The 16162-nt window shown below is 41.3% G+C and overlaps 1 protein-coding gene and 1 non-coding gene across 5 annotated transcripts in view; both read left to right on the forward strand.

The window, feature by feature from the left end:
• LOC124185661 (probable JmjC domain-containing histone demethylation protein 2C) overlaps positions 1-16162 on the forward strand; it is a 202005-nt gene that overhangs the window by 180328 nt on the left and 5515 nt on the right. The window contains exons 10-15 of one of the 4 annotated variants that reach the window (XM_046576626.1): positions 9030-9512; positions 9766-12075; positions 13560-13776; positions 14227-14642; positions 14750-14975; positions 15846-15994. In XM_046576626.1, coding sequence (XP_046432582.1) covers positions 9030-9512; positions 9766-12075; positions 13560-13776; positions 14227-14642; positions 14750-14975; positions 15846-15994 — 3801 coding nt within the window. The remainder of the gene's footprint in view (positions 1-9029; positions 9513-9765; positions 12076-13559; positions 13777-14226; positions 14643-14749; positions 14976-15845; positions 15995-16162) is intronic. The other 3 variants (XM_046576627.1, XM_046576628.1, XM_046576629.1) reach the window with 3 other exon arrangements.
• On the forward strand, positions 14065-14133 carry LOC124185898. Its single transcript, XR_006871499.1, has one exon. It is a non-coding gene; the product is annotated as a small nucleolar RNA SNORD36 (small nucleolar RNA).

The raw sequence follows: 16162 nt of genomic DNA on the forward strand, positions 1-16162 counted from the left end.
CTCTCTCTCTCTCTCTCTCTCTCTCTCTCTCTCTCTCTCTCTCTCTCTCTCTCTCTCTCTCTCTCTCTCTCTCTCTCTCTCTCTCTCTCTCTCTCTCTCTCTCTCCCTCACACTCTTTATACGTTCCCATCTGTTTTTATCACGAGCGTGACAAGGCATCGGCTCTCCGCCGCTGTTGCCGTCAGGAACTTGTATATAATATAATGTGTAGCTAGATGTCCTCGAGGGATTTCGTCCGTGCACGGTTCGTGGTGTAGGTACATCAGAGTCGGTTGAGATCTAATTAAAAAGTTTTAATCGAATTTATAACAAGGTGGAAACTTTTTCTTTTTCTTTCTTTTTTTTTTTTTTTTTTTCTTTGTTTACTCGTCTACTACTTTCTCTTTCGTTATTCTGCAATTATTATTTATTAATTTATTTATTTTATATATTTTGAAAAATCTTTCTTCAAATTCATTCGACGATCCATCTATTTTCCGTCGGGTAACGTGCTTATATTTTTGCAATATTCGTGTATCGAAATATTTCGGTCTGTATGTAGGAAGTAATTGCTGTCATTGGATGATTAATTCTTTGCGGAGTTGGTTTATTGGTAACCTTGGGTAAATTGAAATCCAATTCCTGCTGACAGAAGTTTAATCAATCGAGCGTTTCGTTACGCTTGAATGTATACTTTATACGTGACTATGACTGTTTACACATATCTATTGTACGTGACTCGGTGTTATATATTGTACTAGATAATAAATACAGTTGTTCAAATATCTCGCGGCCCAGTTTCTTGTGTGTTTGATCAAGTGCATGACGCGACGATAACACAATATTATGAAAATTGAAATTTATTACCTTGCGTCGATACTGCCGGATAGTTGAATAATCCGTTTGGTTATGGACGATGATCATCGTCGGTGATCCGACGTTGCGTACAAAAATGCTTGGAAACGATTTGCTTTTTTTTCTAATTCTTATCTTTCTTGTTTATTGTACGATCGGAATGACGATCGTCGTTATAATGACGATTACGACGATACGCTCTGGTAATGATATGTTTGTACAACTTTATGGAAGAACGTTGGCATTAATTATAACGATCCGAACGTCTCGACCGCGGGCTACGAAGTTAAAAAATATTTAGAACGACAGATGTGTTTTAAAGATTGTGGAATGAATTTATTACACTGTGACAAACGTAGGATCAGCTTTAAAATTGACTGAGACCAGTTGTTGCTTTTTCTTTTTCTCAATTTATGTTGCGTTTCATTTTATGATTATTATTTTTATGTTTCAACGTAAACTTGAACGGATTCGTGAAATAACCTGTCGAATTTTGTTGAAAAGATAAGACGGAATCGAAAATTGAAGCCAATACAGTCTACGATGAATTCTCATAATAAACTATCAAATAGCTAAATTGATTAAACTCGCTAATGCGAATGAATTTTTTTACTCAACTCGGTGAATCGAACATTAAATGGATAAATTCAAAGCAGCATAGATATTAGGTAGTGAATATATAAATTCGTTTTAAACCAAGACTAACGTCAATTCTCTAAAGTTCCCCCCCCCCCCCTTTTTTTTTTTTTTTTTTTTATTACCTTATCAGATTTGTCCGTATGATTTTTGTAAATCCATGCCACTTCCGCACACGTATATTTATATACTATTTAAATCTGACGCCGTACTGCGAAACTTTTTACACAGTTAATTTACTCGGCGATGTACCTCTGTGATTTCCTCGTCCGAAAGTCCGATCTTCTCTGTAGGTTTTGTTATCGTCGTTCAATTATTAGAGGTCGAAGCTTTTCCCCCTGAGTCATTGAATCCGAGAAATTTTCCCAACATTCATTTTACTGTATTGCGAGCTGTAATAGCGTTACACTTGACATCGAATCCGTATGTATATAAATCATGGACGAATATCAAACGCCACTATGTCTGGCTAAACGAGCAAGGGATGATAATAAATTTGTCGAAGTTGTGAAAGGGATGAGGGGACGAATCGAGAGTGGCAAACCGGACCGACGGTTCGATCGAACCTCACAAAATTTGAGGGTGGGTGCTGCTGTGGAGAAGGGAAGGGAAGAGAAGAGAAGAGAGGGGATGGGTTTAATTACGAACCGCCATTTGGGGGTGGGGAATAACGGGGAGGTGAAGGGATGAATCAGATTACCCGATAACAACTGTACTCTATGTGAGTTTGAGCGTCCTTTGGTCAACGGTATAGAATCACGGGTCAGGGCCTTTGTTATACTTACGTAAATTTTGAGATCGATAGATCGATCAAGCCTGCTTGGTCAAACATTCAAATCGTCACGAATCATTATATATCGGGTTTCTGGAATTAATTAAAGAATGTATGTCATTCGTTGGCCGAGGTTCACCGTTTTTTTTTTTTTTTTTTTTTATGCTCGTCATGTTTGACTGCGTAGAAATGTAATCGGAAGTCAAGAGACTGAACTAAATTGAAGATGGACGGTTGTATACAATTATTTACCAGAAATAAATGTCTCACGTATCGACGCTTGTAACCACAGTGAATTGTTGATACTTTTAGCCTATTTTCTTTTAATTGCAACAGAAACGTTTAAACGTCATCGTGTTTACTTTGTAATTAATAATTCATTCCTGTAGATCGTAGTAATTACTGCGGTGTAACGAAAAGAAATTTCTCACAGTTTGTAAACTATGATTGAACGGTAACGTATCTCGTATAAAACGTTTATTTAACGGTGCAGTATACGGTATAACTCAAGCGATTACGTATATATATATAAATTTTTTATATATATATATGTATAAAAAGCTGTAAAAGACGTGCGATATGTGAAATACTGCAGCTTTCTAATCTCGCGTTGCTTCTACACTTTGGTATTACAAATTATGGAAACAGAAGAAAAATATCGAGGCTCTGTCTTATGCTCTATACGTACAGTGCATGCGAGCTTGAGAAAAAGTTTCCAGAAAAATAAGTAAAGAGATGGCGAGAGAACGAGAGTGAGAGAAAGAGAAAGATAAAGATGGAAGATCAGCCTGAAAGTGGTAGCGATTAATTTTAATTTCTCGCTTCGTCATCACCATCATCATCATCATTATCATCGTCATGTATCCAACTTGATCGTATAACGGTAGTTATATCAACGAAACGATCCAGATGTTACGAATTTGTTGCGACTCATTATTATTGATCATTGGTATTACCGACAGTCGATCGTTGCACCGATCGTATCGCTTCGTATTCCCATGTACTACCCACTGTGCTCGTCCACTCGATGGCGTGAAGAAAATAAATAAAGAAAAGACAGATGGAAAGAAAGAGGAACAAACACTTTCACCGATTTAACGAATGTAACAAGCGTCGTCTTCGTTACTGCGCTCACTGACTGGAGTGTAGTAAATAATGACAAACGCGAATGAATTAACGTGAAAAAGAGAGAGAGAGAGAGAGAGAGAGAGGAGAGATGGAGGAAGAAGAGATTCGACGACGGTGAAATATCGTAAAGACAAAAATACCGCATTGCTCCACATAGAAAGTAACAGGAAAATCGAGTGTCGTTGCATCAAGTGGGATCGTGCGTGTAATACTTGCGACATAAACGATAGAAATTAGAAACGACATGCGTAAAGTTTTCAAATTTCTTGGGCGTGTGGTGAGAAAAATACGAGAGAATTGAAATTTAAATGAGGACGCATATTTCGTGTTTAACAAGAAGGTAAGAGAAAGAAGAAAATTATACACCGCAGACCGAGTCTCACTCTCCCTTAAATTCATGATTCATTCTTACTTGTAGTCGGTTCTTCTGTTCCACCACCGCGTTCACATCTCTTGTCTTTCGTCTTTCTCTCTTCGTTATGTTTTTCTAATATAATCCTTGGTTTTTTTTCTCTTCTCAACCGAAACGCATGTCGAGCTCTGTCCGTTTCAACGGGGCACTATGGATGCTTTCTTGGCATCAGACTACAACTGTCTTCTTATTATTCTTGTTCTTGTTTCTTTTATTGCATTTGTCAGTTTCGTTTTATTCTTGTCCATCTTGGTAGGAGTTCGAGTCCACGAGTATTTCCTTTTTTTTTTTTTTTTTAACACATCTTTTAAACGGGGAAGATTTCTACCCGCATACGAATTACGTGCAATTCCGATGTACACATATGTATGTACATCTTTTTAAACATTTTTTTGTTCTCCACATTATGCAGTGTCAGATATAATGCAGTTTGAACTATTTTTTTTCGAAAAACTGTATCAATACATGTTTCTCGTTGATTCGTCAATTTTGAGGTGTTAATTTTTGTATATAAATTTAATTACGCTTACTTACGATCCAGGATTTATACCGCGTCGTTTTGCATTACTGTAATCTGTATGTGCACGTTTGTGTATAAAACATAACAGTGATGAAGATTACACGCGACATCGTGAAAGTTTTCTTTTGCAAAAATTACGGGAATGAGAACAAAGGAAACTTACCGTAAATAGACTCAATTATATTGCTACGTACACACTTGCATGTATTACGCAGCAGTGGGAATAGCGGGATTTTTCATTTGGTTCTATGACACTGCAGATCACAAGTTGAATTTCACTTTATACATTGCAAATGTGTGAAAAACAAAAAAAAAAAAAAAAAATAATTGAAAACAATAATGGAAAAATTCAAATCGACTCGAAAACACGTCGTAACTAATGATTTTTGTATTATTTCTGGCGAGGAAAACACGTTTTGTCATTCTCTCGATTTTTTTCGTCGATAATTATGAATGCCTGCGGCGCAAGAACGATCAATCTTTCATCTATGTCTAGATATTCTAAAATTGCATACTCGTACCGATTGATCAATGTCCTGGATGTGTTAAATTTTATTCTTTCTAAGATTTATTTATCGTACCATGCATAATAAATTTATATATCGATGAATTCAGCGATAATCCGTTTATCGATCTATCACTAACGATAAGTTCTAATTTTTTCGTTCTCCATTCTATTCGGACTTACATCGTGTCGCATTACACTAAAAACTAAAAATTGTTAGAAAAAAAAAAGACAGAAAAATTAATACGACTTTTACGATCATACAATTAACCGATATACTTGTGCACCCGGGTTTATAAATGAGACCCGTAATATCAGACGACAGGTGATTCAAGGTACTTTCCTTGCTGGTTTATATATGTACGTATATATAAATCACTGTATACATTATACACACACATTTATATACAGATAGTATGTACACAGGGATAACGACCCGATAAAATTCATGCTATCGTTAAGTAGAGAATCCTTGTTTCGTGCTTTTGTGGCTACATTTTTTTTTTTTAACTGCATTATTATACGTGTGCGGTTCATTATAGCGTGCGGGCAGGTAGATTCATCGGATGGTTGGTTGGTTTGTTGGTTGCTACGGCCCTTTCGCAGAGTGAGTCACCCTCCTCCTCCTCCGCCTCCTCATCGCCCCTACATTGCAGGTTCAACTAAATTCCTCGTGATTCAGCTGCCCGAGAATTTCGTCACGCTTTGGAGTTCTCGGTTATACACGTACATATGTAAAACTAGCTATGTATAGCGGTAGCTGTATCTTTTACATACGTTAATACTGTTGCTAGACACGATCGTGACTTCCTGTTTCACCCCCCTTCCTTACTCTTACTGCACAGAAACGATGTAATCGTGGTTGAGGATCTGCCTTTCGACGACGACCATGACGATGTACAGTCTGTTCGAAAGACAGATTATTGTCAGTATGGTATATCGATGGAATAATGTGTCGCCGAGGGGAGAAAAGATTTTAAAGAGAAATTCACGATTTGAGTTTCCAAATAAGATGGTAACAAATACTAGAGAAGCAGCGTCCTGTTATAAAAATCTTGTCTGAAAAAAATTAGACTGTTGTGATTGGAAAAAAAGTTTCCATCGTAAAACACGTTTTTAATAAAGTATTCGGAGATTTGTTACGCGTGATTTAATTTTTGACGGAAGGATTTGAAAACCGAGCGATAAGAAAATTAGAGAAAGTATTCGTACCCTGTCTTAATATCTTCTATCTTCTTTTATCTTATTTGTTTTTTTCGTCGAATAGTGGGGTGAAAATAAATTCGCAGAATGGGTGTGCGGCAGAAAAGGGGGCGGTGACGGGGATAAGAGAGAGAGGGGGAGAGAGAGAAACCTGACCGCGTCGTTTCTGCGCTGTGTTATTATTACAGGGCGCGGTTTTCTGGGGGTTGAACGGCATCGATCCAAGGTTACCAACCCCTTTGTTATTTCGTTTCCGTCAGTTAGCAGCCAAACGTGTTGAACTTTTTTGGAAATAGAAAAATGCAGTTCAGTCTTATCCTCGTAATTTTGTGAAAGTATCGGGGGTATTAAGTTCGAGGTATTTCACAAAATTTTGATTTTCGGGCTTCGGTATCTTATTCGAAGGAACATTAGAACGTTCTGCTGCTAATTTTGGTTAGCTTTTTTTATCCCTATTCCTCTATTCGTCTTCCCACTTTTCCTTCCTCTCTCGCTTCTGCGATGGTTGTCCATAATCGTCTTATTTTCGACTTCGATCTTCGTACCCCCCCCACCGCCTTCTATTTCGCAAGCATTTATGTACAATTTAATTGCATCGTTGACCGATAACGTATCGTAACTATAAATATACAGTTTAATCGAATCGAGCAACAGCTTGTTTTTTCGTGGTTTTTAAAATCGTAAAGTAGCGTGCTTATTCATTCTTTTTTATTTTTTTTTTTTATTTTTTTTTGCCTCGCATAACGACGTCGATAATCGAGCGAGTCGCGATGCGAACGTAGACGCGCATGCAAATGATTATTAATGTACGGTGATATACGGTGCGTAAAATGGCATGTACACCGACGATAACCGTGCAATTTAGTTCTGTGTGTTGGCTATTTAAAAATACGCTTGTGTAATCATATGTAGAAAATGCTCGACCTCACCGCGCGCAACTCTAATACACTCGGCTGTACGTGTGTAACGCATGATGTAACGATACGCACGTTTATACCTATTACATTTATACCTACATACCTATATACCATACCCGCATACCGCATACCGTATTTATATTACCTTACCCACCTATCTTGTAAGCATATATTACATATACAGATTGTCATTCACGTTTCACCGCTCAATTAGCATAGTAATCTTTCCTGTTATAATTAGACGCTCAACGCTAATGGCAATTTAACGCGTCTAAGGAGCAACAACTCGTCAACTCGGCTCGTGCAATACACACGCAAACACGTTTTATACCTGTAATAAGAACGTTGACATTGAGTAACCAATTCCGTTTTATTTTTATTATATATATATATATATTTTTTTTTCCACCTCTTTTTCTTCGTGTGTGATTCGATCCTTAGGTGGATATACAGTTTTTTTTCACGACCTCGTTCTTTTTGTTTACTTTTTTTTTTTTTTTTTTTATTTTTTTTTGTAATCTTTTTATTATTAATATTATTACTACATGTACATGTTGTGTACCTATTAACGACCGACAATGTGTCATCGATCATTGAGTGGATAATTTTTTTCCCCATCCATTGTACGGTACGAGTTTGAGACTGATTGTGTACATTACGCTTAGATTTTTTTTTTTTTCATCTTTTTATCTATTGCAATATAACGTACTTGATATTCGATGTCGAGGTTATGGTCTCCTTTTTTTTCAAGCCTGCCTAAACCGCTTGCACTAAATATCAGAGTTCAAGCATTATCGTATGTTAATTGTGTACGGGAAATTGTATTAACTGACGCGATTTGCGAAAAAAATAACAACAAAAAAACAGTGTTGAGAATTTTCAGCACTAAAAATCCGTAAACTGCTTGATTTATTGGTTATTTGCGAGGGTAAATTCAATTTGTTTCTCGTGCGATTTGCACATAAATGATCCATAGATCCAGAGTTCACTTCGTATATCCATATTATTATACCCACGCGTAACGCGTCTGTAAAATCGTAAAAATTCCACGTTACGACGAGGTGACGGGAACTCGTTGATGCATTATGCATCTAGGCACACGTACTCCGCCTGCATAGGTTCTGCAATATGTATGTCAGTGTACGTTTAGACTGATCGATTCTATGTAGAGTACGATATTGAGAATATGATATGGCGCTATAACAATTCAAACGGTCGGAAGAACCTCGTATTATGTGTAATGCATGAGTTACCTCCATACTCGGGTCCCATACTGTACGTGACCGTTATTGAAAGAAATCCGCGGAAACGTTAAATACGTAGACGCAATATGTCTCGGTCAGAGAGGAACGAGCATTGGGCAACCACATAAATGTGCCTGTATATGAAAGTTGTCAGACGGAGCATCTGTCAAGCCGTGTGTGTATATATATATCCCTTACTCACTCACTCGCTCGTTTGCTTTTTCGTATCGCAGACTCGGGCAACTATTATACCTTTGTTGAACATTGTTCGCGTGCTTATATTGCGCATGAATATTTTAACCTACCTGTGTGCGTTTTACAATCAACTCGAGCAACTCGCTCGCCTTCGAATACCGGTGAAAATGACTCACCGTGAGTAACGTGTTATTACTACGTAGATATAATATAATCGCATACCATTGACATCCGACCTCTTTCTTTCACCCAGTTATAGTACTTCGGAGCATTTTGGCGTTCGGTTTTATTCGTTGGTTCTTTTTTTCTTCGGATATTTGACTTACGCCGAATCAATACGGTATCGTATTAATTCATCGTCGTCGGCATTTTAGTCGTAAAATAATGTCGGGAATATGGAAGATGTTTCTTGCGAGACACTTTTGGTATATATAATGTGTCTTTATGGAAGATAAACTGCGTAGAGCGGTAGAGACATCGAGTTTATTGATCTACCTCTTACGCTGTTTCGAACAATTTTCTTGTAAAATAATGCAAACCGCTTTCAACGATTCCGTACATGATTTACAAATACGCAGATTATTATCGTATCCATATATATATATATAAACTTGGCAACCCATTAACGATGAATGTAAAGAAGGGCAGTATTGATTGAAGTAGGCTTATGGTTCGCAGAAAAATATTCAGCTGTCGAACGCTGCGTGGGATTTGGTAACCCTTCCACCTCCTGGCAGCAGGTCGCACGGTGTTCATCCCGCCCTACCGACCCATGGGGGTCATCATCATCCCGGAGCTCCAGGAGCTCCCCATCATCCCGTTACCGTTGCTCAACAGCAGCAGCAGCAGCAGCGGCAACAGCAACAACAGCAACACCAGCATCAGCATCAGCATCAGCATCAACAACAGCAGCAACACCAACACCAACACCCACACCATCAGCATCAGCAGCAGCAACACCATCAACAGCAACAACAGCAGTTGAGGGAAAGGGACGAACGCGAAGCACGCGATCAGAGGGAACGCGAACATATCGCTGCTGCTGAACGTCATCAGAGACAGGCTGAGGCTAGGGACCAGGTTTCCGCTCATCAGAGGGCTTATGCCTACGTCACTGCCGTTTCTGCGTCGCCCTCGGTTCAACAGGTGTTTTAAAAATTAAAAAGTATTATTAAAATATCGTTCAGAAAGTTGGAAAAGAAAAAAAAGTTGTTCTTGTTATTTGTACTCTTTTTTTTACTTATTTTTTTTTTTTTTGGAAAGTATATAGAAATTTCTTCCAACGGAGACACACGTTTGATATTTGCACTATAGAATTTGTTGATTTTTGGTGTATTTGTGAGAGTTAGTGACTCGATTAACCAGTTTCTTTTTTTTCTCCTTCGAACGCTTGCCTCAGGTATCGTCTCGGCCGTCCAGTGTACCTGTAAAAGTGGAATATCCACCGCCCCCCGCTCATTCCAGGCAGGCGAAATCGTCGCTGTCGGTGTCCAGTCACCACGATAAACCACCGCCAGGTGTGGGACCGCCCCATCCCGCTCTTCCCAAGGTTGAACCGAACGTCGGTTTATTCAGTTACACGACGTATCAACCGCAGCCGTCTTACATGCACGAGATAAAAGTAAAGGCGGCCGATCATCAGCAGCACAAGCAGCAGCAGATGTCCGGCGGTGTTAAGAGTATGCAGCAGGCGGCACTCGAGAGAGATCCTCACGTTAGAGAAATGCTACCAAATCCCCCGCCCCTTCTGCCCGATCCAAAGAGCTCAGTTATCGTAAAAAACGAGGGTAGGGAACTGCCCAAGGCTCCCCCATCCCATTCCCCGAGTCCCAAGATGATGCCCGGTCATTATCACAGCGCCGTTGCACCGCAACACAAACCCCCGACACCGTACGATTACCAGAGAACCTCGACGCAGAGTCCCCACCATCTTCACCACCTCGACAGTCTTCAAGCAGCCAAGAGCATTCCTCCCCAAGGTCATCCCAGGGTGAACGCTAATCAGCTACCCAGTCCTCACGGTCATCCCACCCATCCTCACAACAGGCAGTCGCCTCACGCCCCTCACCCTCATCAGACCTCTCACCCCTCGCCTCCCGAACCCAGGTACGCGAGCAGGCTTGAGCCTGGGATACCGTACGGGACTCCGAAGTCAACCTATCCGTATCCTCACCAGCCATCCTCGTCGCCTACGTCGCATTACGCGGCGTCGCCTGGGTCCAAGCCGAAGGTCAGCAGTCCGGCACCTCAGCATATATACGGGAAACCGAACTCCGGCATCATGACCGGTACGCCGGTCTGCAGGGCATCGGAAAACACGGCTCCAAGCCCGATGCCGCTCACATCGAAGACCAACAGCTCACCGCTCGCTTATCAGCAAGTGCCTCATCACCACGGGGCTCCACCGGCACCGTTACCACCCCCGGCTCATAGCAGCAGGTCAGTTTATGACAGCCGGGGTTACGTCAGCTCTATACCCGCCTCTAAACTATCTCCGCCGCCCCTCCATCACGGATCGCCGACGACTGCCGCCTCCGCGCCTATGACCAGGCCTAACTCCGTTCACCCGGGACATCGGACCAGTCCTCATCCCAATCAGCAAATACACCCGCAGGCATTGGCGCCAGCGATACAGACTCAACCCCTCGATCTCGGTGTCGAAAGATCCGGATCGCCAAAGAGGAAAGCACCCACGCCTATCGAGGTGTGCGGCGGCCAACCGGTCTCTCTCGAGCTGGCGTATAAGAAGAGAAGGACGCAGGACAGTATCATCTCTCAACCTATGTCCCTACAGTGCGTTGGACCCCCGGTATTGTCAAGGGTCAGCGAACCCAGTCCCCTCATCGCTTCGGCCGCTACTTCAATCACCACTGTCGTTAATACCGCGCTACTACCGCAACCATCCGGCCAAATACCCAATGTTCAGGAACGCGGAGTCGTTTCCGTCAGCCCTCTACCCAGGACGGCAAGCGGCGACGGATCCGTCAGACCCGCGAGCACGGGTAGCGTAAGCTCTCTCAACAACCCGGGCGTAAGTGCCGCACCGAGTCCTGCACCGACACAGAGTCCTGCACCCTCGGCTGCTCCTAGTCCCGCACCCAGCGCACCTGGGACACCGGCAAAGGCCATGCCCAGCGCTGCGGACAGCGAAAAGTCGAACAGTCCCGCCCCGAGGCCGCCTAGTAGCACTAGGAATCCCGTCCACAAGCTGAAGAAGGCTTGGCTCCAGAGGCATTCGGGCGAGGATGGGACTGAGGATACAACTGGACTCGTTGGTAGCGGGTCTTGCGTTACGCTTCCCTTGACTATTGCTCAGGCACCTTCGCAACCTTTGGCCAAGGAGCGAGATGGAGGAGGAGGAGGAGGAGGAGCAGGAGCAGGAGCAGGAACAGCAGCAGGAGTTGGTGGTGGAAGTGGAGGTAGTGGTACTGGAGCAGGAGCAGGAGGAACTGGAAGCGGAGGAGGTGCAGGATCTGGCGCTACGACGACAAGTTTGCCGAGCGCTGTTAATTCGATACATAATATAGGCAGCATGGCTGTTAATAGTATAAATAAAAGTAAAGTAACTGGAAAAACTGGTGGGAGAAAAGCAAACAGCAAGGAATCACTCAATGGACATGCTGCTGCTGTGGACGTTAAAAGTATACGGGAAGATTCGTCCAGCAGCGATCCGGAGAGGAAGTCTCCCCCTAAAAGGAAACCACCCAAGGTATCTATTTACACGACTCGAGAGTAGCGATTATGATGGTGGTATGTTTTTGTATCTTGTATCTACACGAAACAAAGCCTAGTTTTTAGTTGGTTGCAAATTATTAGTATCTCTATTTTTCGCACATTCTAGGTAAGATTTTCATATTTTTCGATTTAGTTACCGAAGGTATCTCTTATTTTTATTTTTTATTTCTGTAGATGCATATTAAAACGTTTACGAACATGGTTTCGATATTATCGTATTAGTTTAGTGGAAAACTAACGCTCGCATCCAAACTAGCTGGGTAGATAATAATTTGGCGTATTTCCCCTTGAAAACTCCAATATAAAGTACTTTTTCACGTAGCGATATTCCTTACCAGAAAATACACGAGTAATGAATGTCGATTTACAACTCTCGATTGGTAATTTGGTCTGTTGACAATGGATAATGATGTGTTATGCAAATTGTCTGTGGCGTCAACGCGTAATTACTACACGTTGTAGGCAACGATAGTAAACATACCCGCGTTGTGATATTCGAATAGCGCGCCTAACACCGGGTCAGGTATTTCCGATTGGTCGAGAGCTGTTCGTGCGTGGTCGGCAGCGTGACACGTTTCCGCGCAGCGCTCTAGTCTGTCTCACTCTCGCGAGCCAGCTTGTTCGGAGGGTTCGTACGTGCCGTTGAGTAAACCGAAATGGCGTCAAACCGGGCAGAGACGACGCACCGTTTGGTTAACGTTTGTCGGCTTGATTTTTACACTCCGCGTTCGATCTGTATTTTCAATTATACCACCGTTTAGCGGCATCCGAAGTGCGTCGGCAGCTCTGTCGTACCACGCCGTTGAGCCACATATGCAGAATATTGAAATGGTAAAGTACAAAGGAAGCTCTTTGTCTCCCCTCTCAATAACCATTGCGAACCGTGGACATAACCTCACTTTATTTACCGTCGCGCTCACCGCAAGTTTAGACTACCGGTACTTCGTCGCGTTTTCATTTCTCTCTAATTTTCCTATGCACCAGTTATTTGAACGTGACTCGTGCATAAATTATCTGGTGATTAGGTTTTAGCTTTCGATACATGCAGACACACTTGCAGCTGTTTCGACCTCATGTTATTCTTAGTATGGAAATGATATTAACCTGGGTAGATCATCGTTATCTAATTGGAATCTATGCCAATCCAAATCTAAAAAAATCTTGCAGTCGTTAATTAAGAGCAGTCTTTGTTCGATGGATTGAAAATTGAACGCATTTTGATAGGAAATGTAGATTAGCTTTGACCGGCTGATAATTGTTCGACAAGCATGTGTCGGTAATGTTTCATCGTGTATTTAGGAGCTTAGTTTTTGGATCGATTGAAAATTTGTATGCAAATAAGAAATGATTTTATTATAATTACTGCATGTTAATGATTTTAATGCGTGCGCTTTAGTCAGTAGATAGGACCACGGGCATGAACTTCCTGACTACTTAATAATATGTACCCTGTGGTAGGTAAAACGAAAGAAGGGAGCCGCACGGAGGCAGCAGGCAGTCACGGAAGAGCACAGGAGGAGGAAAGAAGATAAGAGTGGAGGTGCCGGTGCGGGAAGTGAGTCCAGCAACGAAAGCGAAGCTGGCTCTGCCAGTGACGCTAGCGAACAGTTAAGTTCTAGCCAGCCAACTTCTAGGGCTAGACAAGCCACCGGTAACTCCAATTCATCTGGAAATGGTTAGTCTTTAATCAATTTATATTTCCTTCGTACTTTGGTTAACGGTATAGCCAAAAATTTATTGAACCACCAAACCGATGAAATGATTGATTGTGAGAAAGGGTGATTGATCACAGTGCAATTGCATTTTTATAGATATACTGTTTGAATGAAATTTTTGTTTTAACCATTTTCAATGCAATACCCTTTAGTTATACTATCTTGCCGATTCAGCAAATTTTGGCTACAACTGTTTGCCTTATATCTTTTGAAATGTAATTATGCAAATCAAAGAAACAACACAGACTGCAAAATGATGTAAAATTATTATTGAATAACCGTGATATCGAATCATGAGCTTTTTAACACTGATTGCTGTTATTATTCGTTTTTTCAAAATATGTCTGGAAAGTGTTTCCTGTTCGAGGAATGGGAAAACTATTATTAAAACTTTTCTTCGTGTCTTACAGGTAACAATGTTAATAAGGAGCCAAGGAAACGTGGTAGAAGACCAAAGACGTCAACCAAAGGCAGCGAATTAGGTGGCGAAGATCCGCAACCAAGACCTAAGAAAGAACGAAGAGAAGAAAGTGCAAGTGGAGGAGGGAGTGGACCAGGAGGTGGTGGTCGAAGTGATCCATTTCGAAAGCCGCCGATAGCGCAATTGAAAAAAACTGGGGAAAGTTGGCTGCAGGATGGAGCATGCTTTGAGGTTGCTCCGAAGCTGGCTAAGTGTCGTGAATGCAGATGGACGCCCCATCAACGTTCAAAAAACGTAACGCAGAATATATTCTGTAGGTTTTATGCATTTCGCCGACTGAGGTACACGAAAAACGGGCAGCTGGCTATAGCGGGGTTCAGCGATCCGCACAAGGATGCCTCCGAGGTGAGTAGAAGATCTTGCGTCTCGGCAATGTTTGTGCGCAGATTATTCTTGATTACTATTGTCGTCGCGTGGGCGAAATGAGGCAGCATAGCGTTGTGTTGTTGCAGGAAGACCTGCGACTCTGGTTACCTGTTAAGGACAGTCAGGAAGCGGCAGGTTTGAAAGATGAGAAACTGGATAAGAATGACAAGGATAAATCGGAAAGGTCGGACCGAGGGGACAGAGAAGATCTGGATTTAGAGATGGCTCATCGATTACTACGTCAGGTCGGAGATCAGTTTTGCGATCTACTTCATCAGGAAAAGGATGCTCTTCAGGAACACGTGGCTGAAGGTATTGTATAAAAAATATTCCATAATATTCTCTATGGAACTCACAAGAAGCAAGTGAAATTTATCAAAAGCCACTTATTTTCTTGTCTCCCTATTTCTGTTGCAAGTCACACTTGTGACAATATTGTCGTGTGAACGTAATTTTATAACCGATGATAATAAAGTAATTTCACTTCATGAAGGTATTAAAATTTTCCGCAAAATAATCGTGAAAAGCTGAATTATTTATTTTAAATCAGCAGTTTGGTATAAATTTTAGACGTGACTTTAAAGTGAAATTGATTTGTTGATGAATTGATACTTCTGAAACTGCACCCATTTGTTTTGTAAATGTATACCTATTCAATACGAAACTAATTGCATGGACTATTTATGTGGCAAACGGATGATAATAGTTTATTTCATTGGTTTCTTAATTAAATTGGTCCTATGTATATCCTTATTGGGTTCGTTAATCATGACTGCAACAGTATTCAGATGTCCCCTGTACAGCACGATGGGTTACTTCTATCTAACATTAATCTATATAATACTAAGCTTGGTCTTTAAGTGTTTGGTAACTATAATTTCAAGTTCTGAAATGATTCTTGAAAGGCCAATTTCTTTACGCTACTTTTGTTACTAATATTTTATCGTCAATTGGTGTAGGCCTCATTTATTCCGCACCATCATGTAATCATTTTTTACGTCATCTCCGACTGTTACTTGACATTGTAACATTTTCATTTCTTTGTCCTTCTATTTTTTGTTATTAAATATCCCAGTGAATCATCTATTTTCCAAAGTTGGCTACCATTATTATTTTCGCTCGCATGATATGCTAACGCTTGCTCTTCTTGCACCCTGAACATTGGCATTATGCCCTCTACAGCGAGTTCGGGGATTACAGACGGAACAGTAGCTTGGAAACGTGTCGTCCAAGGTGTACGGGAGATGTGCGACGTCTGTGAAACTACCCTATTCAACTTTCACTGGGCATGCGCCAAGTGCGGCTTCGTCGTATGCATCGACTGCTACAAGGTTAGTCACTGCGTCACCCAAGCTGCTTTGCAAAACGTGTTAATTATTTCAAATACACCGGTCGAATAGATTAATTATTAACGCGAGGCTAAAGTGATGTAAATAAAAATGAAACATCAACCATTTTTTATAATGTATTGCACAAAAATAGTGAGAGGAAGCAGTCAC

This window comes from Neodiprion fabricii, chromosome 6 (genome assembly GCF_021155785.1).
Source record: "Neodiprion fabricii isolate iyNeoFabr1 chromosome 6, iyNeoFabr1.1, whole genome shotgun sequence".
NCBI lineage: Eukaryota > Metazoa > Arthropoda > Insecta > Hymenoptera > Diprionidae > Neodiprion > Neodiprion fabricii.